Genomic DNA, 11,642 nt, shown 5'->3' with positions numbered 1-11,642 from the left:
AGAATGCGGATTTGGGCATAGTTGTGTGGTGTGGGTTGAAGTGATTGTGTGTGTGTGTGTGTGTGTGTGTGTGTGTGTGTGAAATTTCCCAGACAAAATAGCAGAGTGAGACCTGGAAAAGGGCCAGGGAGGGACCAGCAGTTAGCGTAATGGCTATGTAGTCAACCGCGGTTCACGTCCTAGACCCGGTGGCTTAAAACTCAGGCCGGGTGTGTGTGCGTGCGTGCCCAAGATCCCGAGAGGAGAATGGAGGAGAAGGGATTGCAGCGTGACCATCCCCCCTGGGGGGTGATTTCTCGCTTTCTGTCTCTCTGTCTCTGTCTGTCTGGCGAGTGCATGCGTCCTATAGCAAAAACCTCGAAAAAAAAAGAAAGAAAGAAAAGAAAAAAAAGAAAAAGAAAAAAAAAAGGGCCAGGGATAGAATCATGGGCAACAGTAACTGGGCACAGGTGAAGGAAGTTTCCCAAAGGAGACTGAAGAGGAAAGACCTGGAAGTTTGGGGGCAGATGTGGACCAGCAGAGCCGGAAAGCCCAGGGAAATGAGGGTTTTGACTATTGGAAAATAGCCACGTCATCGAATGTTCAAGGAAGAAGGGGAAATAGGGTATGTGTCAGGTTTGGCAACGCGCAGGTCACGAGCCTGCCTTTGATGAAGTGGCGGATCTGAAAGCCAGAATGCAGGGGTCCCGGAGTGAATGGTATGTTAGAGATCTCCCAGAAGCCCACATTTCAGGAACTGGCAGAATAGAGTTTTGAAGGGCCCAGGAAAGCAGAGAGAACTGCTTCAAGGCACCAGCCTTCAGAGGCTCTATCTGGATGTCTCTTTCTGATGTTAGTTAAGTGGAGATTCCTCCTGGGCCAGAGACTCAGAGGATTCATGGCCCCTGACAGGGTCAGCCATTGTCCTAGAGTTCCAGGCCCATGTGGGTCAGCTTTGGAAGATGCCTACACCGGGCTAACCCCGTGCTGCTCAACTTGAACAGCATAACAGTAGAAAGCATTTGGGTTTCAGAGCAAAGATCCCAGATCCACTCACTGGTAAGACTCTCGGACATGCTGGAGCGTAGCTTCTAGTTCAGTTATTATGAGAACTGAGGTACGTTTGTGCCTGGGAAATTGTGCCCTGTCTTCAGAACTATAACACAATTTAAATTCTCATAAGTTGTAAATTATAATTCATAACTGAATTTCTTCTCTTTGCTCCTGGTCCTCTTTCCTTTAGAACACCTAATTCTTGTGGCCTTAGCTTCCATTATGGTAGTTGCCATTTTCAGCTAAATTAAATTACTTGTCCTGACCTGTTATCTATCGCTCCAAATGTCTGTGTGTGTCTCACTTGAATATTCCACTTCTCACAGCAAACTCTCTCTGTCCAACACCGAGATCTTCACTTGAACTTGTTAGCCTTCCCTAAATCCTCATTCCAGTTGGGTGTGGCATATTCTTCCCCACCTTCCAAGCCAGAAACGTGAGCACCGTCTGTGAGATTTATAGTAGCAGGCAGGGGCCTGGCAGGGACCTGATGGCTTATTCCAGAGGAGTAATTAGGGAGAGTTTAATAAGGACATTATTTTAGGACAGGGCGGACAAGGTTAAGGGAAGCCAGCAAGGGGTGGCTAACCATCTCCTGGGAGGAACAGTGGGAGCTGTTTACTCTCAGGCCAAAGGAGCAAAGGAAGAGCTGTTACTGGGGCTGAAGGGAGTAGCCGAGGTTGTGGGAGCAGCTGACGAACTGCAGCTTTTGGTCAAGGGACAATGCCAATCCAGGAGGACTAGGTGAGGAGAAAATCAGGGGAAAAAAAAGACTGACCTCACCCTTCTTCAACTCCCCCTCACGCCATTGTCTTCCACTGACTGAAAATAACCGAAGCCAGGGCATGACGGAGCCTGTTGGTGCTGTCGATCAAATGTCAGCCTTCCTCCCAGCTGGGACACAGACAAAGCCAGAGGGTTAATCTGGAGGGAACATGAAAGACAGCTACCCACTTGCCATTTTTATATCCCATGGACAGATGCATCCAAATTTCATTTACTCATTTTTGATATGAGTTAATACTAGCACCTACCCTCCGTAGAGTATGCGCTGTGGTCTTTCACGTGCGTGCACACGCACTCTATCATGAATAAAGGAAAAAATAATGATTTTTAGAAAGGAACTGAAATTCCTGGTACAATGCATTTTCTCCCTAATTTTCACACTATCAGGTAATTTTATAGGTGAGAAAACTGAAGCTTATCAAGTTCAAGATGGCTAAACTTATGCAATTGGTAAGTGACAGAGCCTGGACTTGAACCCTGTTGTGGATCCTGTGACCCTCGGTGCTATATTCCTGCCCGTGGCAATCTGTCTCCAATGCATCCCTTCTTCTCCGTTTTCATGAAAGCTGCCTGGCCCAGGCCCTCCTTGAAGTGCAACCTTGAAGTGCCTTAGGTCTAGCTCCTTCCGTTGAGTCTTGGCAAAGTCTAATCCACAGTTTATTTCTCAACATAATAAAATCCCCCAGACTGAGGACTGTGCGGTTTCTTGTATGTCACATTCTGGCAGTGCTCAGGGATTGTTTAGTGACTAAGGGGTTGAAGCCTCTACACATCAACACGTGACCTTGACCTGCACGAGGCTACAAGTGATGTCATCTGAAAGGCCCATTCACAGCTCTGCCCAAACCGTCCTGCTGTTCCTTTCCCATTTCACCCTCCAACTGTCCATAGCCTCAACCCCAGGCCTCTAATGGCAATTCCTTTTGATCATTATTTTTTCCTTTATCCATGATCGAGTATGTGTGCATGTGGGAGAGAGATGAGTTCTCTCCACAGGGTTAGGTAGTGCTGTACTCTCTTTCCTCCTGCTCTTGGGTCTTGGGCATGTGTGCCCAGCATGTTTCAGGCTAACTGGGCTGGGGATTCGAACCATGGTTGCTATGTGGGATCTGGCTTCTCTTAGGCAGCACACTACTGCTCTATCATGGAGCCAACCCCACCTCCTTCTTTTAGTTTTATTTTTTGTCAGTTCTTTTGTAAGCTCTGTGTGGCTTCAGAGATATGTCCTAGAGTTCCCTTTTCCTCCTGTATAAAACTGGCATGATAGAATCTAGTTTGCAACCTTTATGACATTGAGGTATGGACTAAACAGGATAAGAAACAGGAAAGGGCTTCGGAAGCTGAAAATCATTCTGCAAATACACAGGATGCAGAACGCCCCACTAAGGGAGCGCAGTCCTCGGTGAGGGTTCTGACAGAGAGACCCCAAGTCACTGTGCTTTTCAGCTGGTTGCCGTGAGGGTGTTGTGAATGTCAAGATGACCCTTGGGGTGTCTAGAGTTGAGGTGTCATACTGGAATAAAACAACAGACACTGCTAGGAGACCGGCAGCAGCTTTGTCTGACCCTACTGTATGGTACACCTGCCTTGTGTGTTTTGTGGAAACAATGACAGTCGGCCCTCGATCAACATGGGAGTTAGAGGCGTAGACCTCAGAGTAGTCAAAGATCTGCAGGTACCTTTGCACTCCCCAAAACTGAACTACTGATAGCCTATCATTGACTGAAAGCCTTACCACTAATACATGGCACTTCAAAAAGTCTGTGGAAGATGGCATTTAAGTACAAGTGTTTTTGTTTAAGGAGTGTTTGAAATCCATGCAGTTGTTTTTTTTAATAATATACATTTTTCATAAACTTTTTGAACTTGCTTAGTAGAAGCAGCCAGTTAATACCTATTTTGTATGTTCTATATACTATATGTTATATTCTTACAGTAAATTAAGCTGGAGAAAAGAAAATATTATTAATAAAATCGTAAGGGGGAGCCAGCAGGTGGGGTAGTGGTTAAGGTGCTGGACTCTCATGTGGCCTACCATGGTTAGAGTGCAGACCTGGTGGCTTGAAAATCACACCCGGGGGACCAGCAGTTAGTGTAATCGCTATGTCACTGGACTCCCACGTAGTTGGCCGCGGTTCGCGTCCTGGACCCGGTGGCTTAAACTCATGCCAGGCGTGTGTGCATGCGTGCCCAAGATCCTGAGAGGAGAATGGAGGAGAAGGGATTGCGGCGTGGCCATCCCCTCTGGGGGGTGATTTCTAGCTCTCTGTTTCTCTCTGTCTGTCTGGCGAGTGCATGCGCCCTATAGCAAAAACCTCTCAAAAAAAAAAAAAAATCACACCGGGCATGTGGGTGAGTGCCCAAAATCCCAGGAGGAGAACGGAGGAGAAGGAATTGTGGCATGACCATCCCCCCTGGAGGGGTGATCGCTCAGTTTCCCTCTCATTGTCCCTCTCTGGTGAACACATGCATCCTATGGGAAAAAAAAAAATCAAAAGGCAAAGGAACTACAATATATTGACAATATTTATTGAGGAAAATCTGTGTAGAAGGAGACCCGTGCAGCGCTACCCCATGTTAGTCAAGGGTCGGCTGTGCACGCATGCTGTCATGTGAATGATTCTGGTGACTCACTGCTACAGGTCCTGGAGGAACTGCAGGGACATCTCGAACTGCTGGAGCAGGAGTTTGTGGCCAACAAGGAGCAGCATCTGACTCTGCAGCAGCAAGTCCACAAGCTTGAATTCCCTACCATCGGTGACTTTGATCCAGAAAGGTCAGGTTTAAACCAGCTGTGTTAGGTGGAGGGGTCAAAGGCAACCTCCTCCAGGTGGGATGCTGATGTGGCCGCTTGGCTTAGTGCTTGCAGATCGGGTCTGTGGTCAGCCAAAACTGTCCCCCCAGGGAGCAAAGTGTTGCCTTACATCACAAGTAGCATGGACTCCCTACTGGGTGTCCTTGGTGGGCCCTCGCTGGGATGGAGTGGCCAAAGTGAACAGCTATGCCCTGGGACTGAGGTACTATTTTGCATTTTGTTGGCTGCCAGTAAAATTTGTTCTGAGCCTCAGAAGTGAATAAGGAAACCTCAGAAAACCCCAGATGGCCTTTTCCTCAAATCTCTCCTCTCTCTTCTTCCTCTCTCTTCTCAGATTTACCCACTTCTATTTCTCCCCCATGCCTACCTTTGTTATCCCTGACTGATTCTTCTCTCCCCCCCTTGCCTTTCCCCTTTTCTTTCCCATCCACTGACAATAAGGGGGCAGCAGACAGGAGAGGATCATTATAGGGTTGGCTAGTGTTGGGCTGAGGGATCCATAAATCCTGATAAAGAAGATACGTGAACACTTAAAGTCAAACGACTCCCACTAGGAACTTTGCCCACTCACGTTCGAGTTTCTAACCGGACATAAGCAACATCCTGCTCTTCTCTTTCCACTCCAGATAATTCAAAGATGTATTTCAGCATTCCAGGAATAGGCTCGGGTTATTTTTATATAATTTCCTGGTATGAATGAAAACAATCCATTTAGTAGGCTTAATATTTGTAAGTTTAGCTCTTTCTCTTCAGCGTATTTTAACATGGAATCATTCTTGGTGCCAAAATATTTTAATGGTTTATATTTTGGCACTAGTGTCCTGACATATTTTTGCTGCGGTACGATTTTCCTTTCTCCAGAATGAAGGTAGAGTCTCTGTCTACCTTAATTTCAGCACTGAGTCATTAGGCAGCAAGGACAGGGCTTAAATATTGATGTTTCCCAAAAGCTATTTTTTTCTTCTGAGGAAAAAAAAAACACAATCTCTAAATGCTTATGCTATTTGTTTTAAATTAATAGAGTAAGTATTTATTTTCCAAGAAATCTCTTGTTTTGGCAGTCATTTTAAAGACAGGCCTCTGAGCACATTAAGACCAAGGTTGCGCAATGCCGTATTTCTATCCCCGTTACGACCACATTGCGCCTGGCAGTTGAAATCGGAATATAAATCAAGAGCGTTCCAACTGCAATTATATCCCATATATGGGAGAAGTTTTCAAGACAGGCAAGGGAGGGACCGGCCGCTCCCCAAACGCAGTTAAAGGCACCTCAGGACAAGCAAAGGCAGACAGCCCGGGTTGGCACCCTGTCACACCTGGGCATAATGTGGCAATGGACAGAATTCCACACAACCCTGAGGGGTCTCGGTATGCTAACAACTTTCTAAATGTTGAGTACAAAGGCTAATGCAGATGGTTTTCTGTAGGGGTGAGGACTCTGCGGGTTCACTGACTAGTCGCTTGTTTCTATCAGCTGTTATGCTCTTTTAAACACCTTCCTGGCCAGCCATGATGCAGCAGTAACGTAATGCTCTGTGAAGTCATGCAGGCGTTTCACGGGGCGTGTGTGCTCACCAGAAAGACAGAGAGAAGGAAAGTGAGAAATCCCACCCTCCTGGGGGATGGCCAGGCCACATTCCCTTCTCCTCCATTCTCCTGGATTTTGGGCTTGCACTTACACAGACCTGCTGTGATTTTCAAGCCCCTAGGTCTGGGACTTGTCAGCTGTGTAGGAATTCAATGCCCTAACCACCACACCACCTGCTGTTCCCTTCCTACTTCTTTTTAATACTTTATATTTTCCTGGAACCAGCTGATGGCTTAATGGTTATGTTGCTGGACTCCCATGTAGTCGACCGTGGTTCGAGTCCCAGACCTGCTGGCTTGAAACTCACGCCAAGTGAGTGTGCATGCGGCCCAAGATCCCAAGAGGAGAATGGAGGAGAAGGGATTGCAGTGTAGCCATCCACTCTGGTGGTGGTGGTGGGGGGTGATTTCTTACTTTCTGCCTCTTTGTCTTTCCAGCAAAAAATTTCAGCCTTACAGCAAAAAATAGGGACCAGCAGTAATGGCTATGTTGCTGAACTCCCATGTAGTTGACCGCGGTTTAAGTCCCAGACCTGGTGGCTTAAACTCACGCTGGGCGCGTGTGCGTGCGTGCCCAAGATCCCGAGAGGAGAATGGAGGAGAAGGGATTGCGGCGTGGCCATCCCCCCTGGGGGGTGATTTCTTGCTTTCTGTCTCTCTGTGTCTCTCTGGCAAGCGCACGTGCCCTATAGCAAAACCTCTCAAAAAAAGAATCTCAAAAAATAGATATATATTTTCCTAGAGAGTTGCCCATTTCACTTGGATGAACTGTCCAATCCTTTTTACTTTTCTCCCCCCTTCAATGACCTAGGATGTATGTGCTCACCAGAAAGAGACAGAAAGAGGGAGAGGGAGAAAGCACACAACAATGAATAGGAAGAGGTTACACCACAATCCCTTCTTCTCCATTTTCCCATTCCATTATACAAACACACACACATGCCCAGCATGTTTTCTTTTCTAAGATTTTTGCCATAGGGTGCGTGTGCTCACTGGAGAGTGATAGAGACAGTGAGAGGGAAAGAAGAAATCAGTCCCCCAGAGGGAATGATCATGCTGCAAATCCTTCTCTTCTATTCTCTTCCTAGGGTTTTGGGCACACACACACATGTACTCGGCATAAGTTTCTTTTAAATTTTATTTATTTATGCTTACTTTTATGAATTCCTTTTTCTAATTATTATTATTTTTTTAGTTTATTTATTTATATTTTCCATGAAAGATAGAGGCAGGCAGAAATAGGCATCTCCAGGAACCAGTAGTTAGCGTAATGGCTATGTCGCTGGACTCCCACGTAGTCGACCGCGGTTCACATCCCAGACCCGGTGGCTTAAAACTCACGCCAGGCGCGTGTGCGTGCGTGCCCAAGATCCTGGGAGAGAATGGAGGAGAAGTGATTGTGGTGTGACCATCCCCCCAGGGGGGTGATTTCTCGCTTTCTGTCTCTCTATCTCTCTCTTTCTGTCTGGCGAGTGCACACGCCCTATAGTGAAAACCTCTCCCCCCCCAAAAAAAAGTAAAAAAAAAAAAGAAAAAAAGAAATAGGCATCTCCAACAGCGGTTCCCACACCACAGTTCACCTTCAGTGTCAGTCAGTCTGGATCACAGGATCACGCATGCCCAGCATGCTCAGGGAGGTCCTAGGTGATGACTCCAGGACCTCGCCCATGTGGTTCCAATTGTATCACTGCTGTGTCATCAGCTGGTGCTTCCTGATTTATTCAATACTTATTTTCTGCCTTCCTGTTTTAGAGACTTAGTTTATTGATTTTTAAAAATGTTTTGTCCTGATAATGCATTTTAAGACTCTAAGTTTTCCTCGGAGTACTACTTTAACTGCATTACATATCCATATGTTCTCCCATTTGTCATCCACTTGTAAATTATTTCTAATTTAGATGAATGTTACGATTTCCAATTAGAAATATGTGGGATTTTGTTTTGTTTTGTTCTGTTTTTGTGTGCTTTTTTTTTTTTGCTACCTTTTTGTTGTTAATTTCTAGTGATCAGAGAATGTATGTGGTTTAATTTTGAATGTTTTAGAATTTTTTGAGGTTTTTCTTTGTGGTCTAATACAAGGTAGAGCTTTGTAAGTGTAATGGATTTGAAGGAAATGGATTCTTTTCATTGGGTAAAATATATCTTTATATATATTTGTGTATATAGTCATATAGAGAGCAGCTTCGTTAATTTATTCAGTTATTTTATGCACTTTCTGTTTTTCAATTGGAATAACAAATATTTCCATAGAACCATCGCTCTTAGAGCTGTGAGGGCCTTGAAATGATCAGTTTCAGATAAGCAAGGCATTGTTATCCCAGTTTTTAGTTGAGACATTGGAGATCCAGAAAACTTAAGTGATTTACCCACGGGTACACAGCTAATGGGCAGCAAGTGGAGTTTAGAGCTCAGGCCTTTGGAATGAAACTGTAAGCAGGACGCCAGTCAGGGCAGTGTCTGTTATCCTTCCTGCCTGAAGACAGGCCACATTAATCAATGTGGATCGATGAGATCAATGCTATATTCAAGACCTGTTGTTACTAATTAGAATGCTGCCTACCCAGACCAGAAGATGCTTATTTATGTTTACTTAGAAAAATGGAAGGTGAAATCTTCAAGTTGAAGATGCTCCTTGAAAACGTGAGAGAGAAGATCGATGAAAGCAAATACACATCAGCCCTCTGTCTTCCTGCAAGTTCTCCAAGCATCCTGGATGACTTGGCACCCATAGCTTCTTCACCCTCAAATGAGGTAATACAGCAACACACAGCCTAACTTTAAACACCAGGAACGTGACGTGCGTGCATGTGGAGACTGCTAATTCATGGATCTACAGCGCTCTCTTTTAATATTTCACGTAAACGCCGAAGTCCCATAAATTATATTATTTATGGAACCAGCTTACCAGCTTTCAAAAATTAGTATTTCAAGTGTTGATTTTCGAAATATCTTATTAGTTTAGGATATACTGATAATATGCAATTTTAAGCTGATTAGTTGTTGAAGAACTATTTTTTTCTGGATAAACAGCAAACTTTTTGTGAATCATGCTTGGAAGAAATATTTTTTTCTGTTTTATAGTTTTATCCTCCTGTCTTTTAGTTATTTGTTTGAATTTGCCGAGAGGTGCCTATGCTCACCAGAGAGAGACAGAGGGGGAGGGAGAGGATGAAAGGAACTTCCATTGGGAGGTGATTATGTGGCAATCCCTTCTCCTCCATTTCTCCATCCTTTGGAATTGGGGGCACATGCAGATGATGGGAATATTTTTCACACGTTCAGGTCCAGGATTCAAATCATATGGTTGGCCATGTGGGATCTGGTTTCCTTAACCACTAGGCCACAGTTCTGACCCTGCACTTTCTCTTTTAAAGAAAAAAGAGCATACTCAGTGAAATGGTTCTTTCCCACGTGCCCCCTCTGCATTTTCCTCTCTTAAGTTCTTTTTGATTATCTGTGTAGGCAAGACTGGGTTCCAGTCAGTCACCACTGTCTCTACATTTTTCATGATATCCTCAACTATCAGACATTTCAGACTAAATTAAAATTCTGAGCAACTGAATCATCTAAATAGTTGCCTTCTATCGACTCTTTAGTTTCAAACTAAATTATTTGAAGACAATCTGGAACTGCTGTTCAAAACCCGAATGAGGTTTTTGTCACAGCTGAGGACAATGAGTCTGAAAAAGTACATTTTCTTCCTCAAACACATACATGCCTGGCAATATCTCATTCATTCAAGACCTAGCTTTGGAGTGAGGTCCTCGATGTACCTATAATCCTTGGCCCCCCACTCCCCCCACCACTCCCCCAGCGACCTTTGATCTGGCCTTGTGTTCTCCCAGCACCCTGTCTCATTTGTCTTCGTGCCTTGGTACTCATCTTTGTGTCCTGGACTCTGACTGAGTGCCTGGTAAGGAGTAGAATGCCCGGCGGAGGAAGACCTGAGCCTCATGGCCTTGACCCATCTCAGTTCCTCTGTGGCAGTCCGAGGTGCACAGTGCTGTCTGTCCTGAATCCGAATGAACTTCCGGTGTTGTAAGGGCGCCCAGCGACAAGCCTGGCCATCCTCCCAGCACCTCCTCAGGCTGCACCGCACTGCTTTACCCGGCCTGAGTTTGCAGTGACTGTTGTGAAATGGGCTCTGTAACTTGGTGATGAGTAGCCCCGCAAAGACAGCCTACTGCTAGCAGCATTCATGCTTCCAGCAGTATTTACGGCTAGATGCCAGCCACTTTTCTGGGTATTGGAGCTGCAGTATAGACAAGGCAGGCAAACCACCTGCCCTCCAGATGCTTAGATTTAGTATCAGAGACGTAGACTTAAATACAATGAACAAATGATTACCGAATGTTAAAAATGCTCTGCAGGGACCAGCAGTTGGTGTAATGGCTATGTCGCGGGACTCCCATGTAGTCCACCACGGTTCGTGTCCCGGACCCAGTGGCTTAAATTCACACCGGGCGCGTGTGTGTGCGTGCCCAAGATCCCGAGAGGACAATGGAGGAGAAGGGATTGCCACGTGGCCATCCCCCCTGGGGGGGTGATTTCTCGCTTTCTGTCTCTCTGTCTCTCTCTGTCTGGCGAGTGAACGCGCCCTATAGCAAAAACCTCTCTAAAAAATGCTCTGCAGGAAATAAATTCCGCATGCCTCTGACCCACAGGGTTCAAATACTGGCTCTGTCCCTTACCAGCTCTGTGATCTTGGGAAAGCTCCGTGACCTCTCTGGGCCTCAGTTCTCTCCCCTGTAAAACGGCCATAATAATACCTGCCTCACAGGGCTGTTGGGATCTTTAAATAAGCTAATATCTTTAATACTTCAAGCAGGATCTGGCTCCTAGCAAGCACGTTACGTGGGTGTTAGCGGTCAAGACTAGTAAGTGATGGGATACGACCCAAAGTAACCAAGCGCGGAAGGGGAGCGTTCCCAGGGCTGAGACATGGGGAAGGTTTTTCAGAGGCGGCGATTTGGGAATTCAGACGTAGCTGGGCGAGAAGTCCAGCGACAACGGACACCAGGTAGGTCCTTACGTTTCTGTAAAGGTGATGCAGGGACGCTGAGCTGATCTGGCGTCGCCTCCTGCGGGATGCAGCCCTCACGGTAGGGCTCTCTGTGTGGCTCCCCCAGATTCCCAAGGAGCACCCTAGCCGCCCTCCCGCAGCCTGGTGCTCACGTGCGAGCGAGGCGACAGGAACGTCCGCAGCAGGGTCTCAGGAGGCCGCATCCTCCGAGGAGCTCCGCGAGCTGCTGGCCCCGCAGACGTGAGTCCTCGCCTCGCCACCCCTGCAGGCGACCCCGCTGGCAAGAGCGCAGGAGCGCGCCCCTCCTGGCGCAGCCCAGCCCGGGCGGCCGCTCCCGCCGCAGCAGAGCCCCAGCCCTGCCGCCCCGCCTGGGCCGGCAACGCGGGAAGGACCAGGACC

General features: G+C 46.6%; 1 protein-coding gene across 1 annotated transcript in view; it reads left to right on the top strand.

Moving 5' to 3' along the window:
* Window positions 1-11,642, top strand: part of AKNAD1 (AKNA domain containing 1) — a 52,488-nt gene that overhangs the window by 20,957 nt on the left and 19,889 nt on the right. Inside the window, exons 6-8 of the mRNA XM_006149503.2 lie at window positions 4,461-4,594; window positions 8,815-8,971; window positions 11,350-11,483. Coding sequence (XP_006149565.1) covers window positions 4,461-4,594; window positions 8,815-8,971; window positions 11,350-11,483 — 425 coding nt within the window. The remainder of the gene's footprint in view (window positions 1-4,460; window positions 4,595-8,814; window positions 8,972-11,349; window positions 11,484-11,642) is intronic.

This window comes from Tupaia chinensis, unplaced genomic scaffold (assembly GCF_000334495.1).
Source record: "Tupaia chinensis unplaced genomic scaffold, TupChi_1.0 Scaffold000270_1, whole genome shotgun sequence".
Taxonomy (NCBI): Eukaryota; Metazoa; Chordata; class Mammalia; order Scandentia; family Tupaiidae; genus Tupaia; species Tupaia belangeri.
The sequence above is the reverse complement of the archived record's forward strand: the minus strand, read 5'-3'. Positions and strand labels throughout refer to the sequence as shown.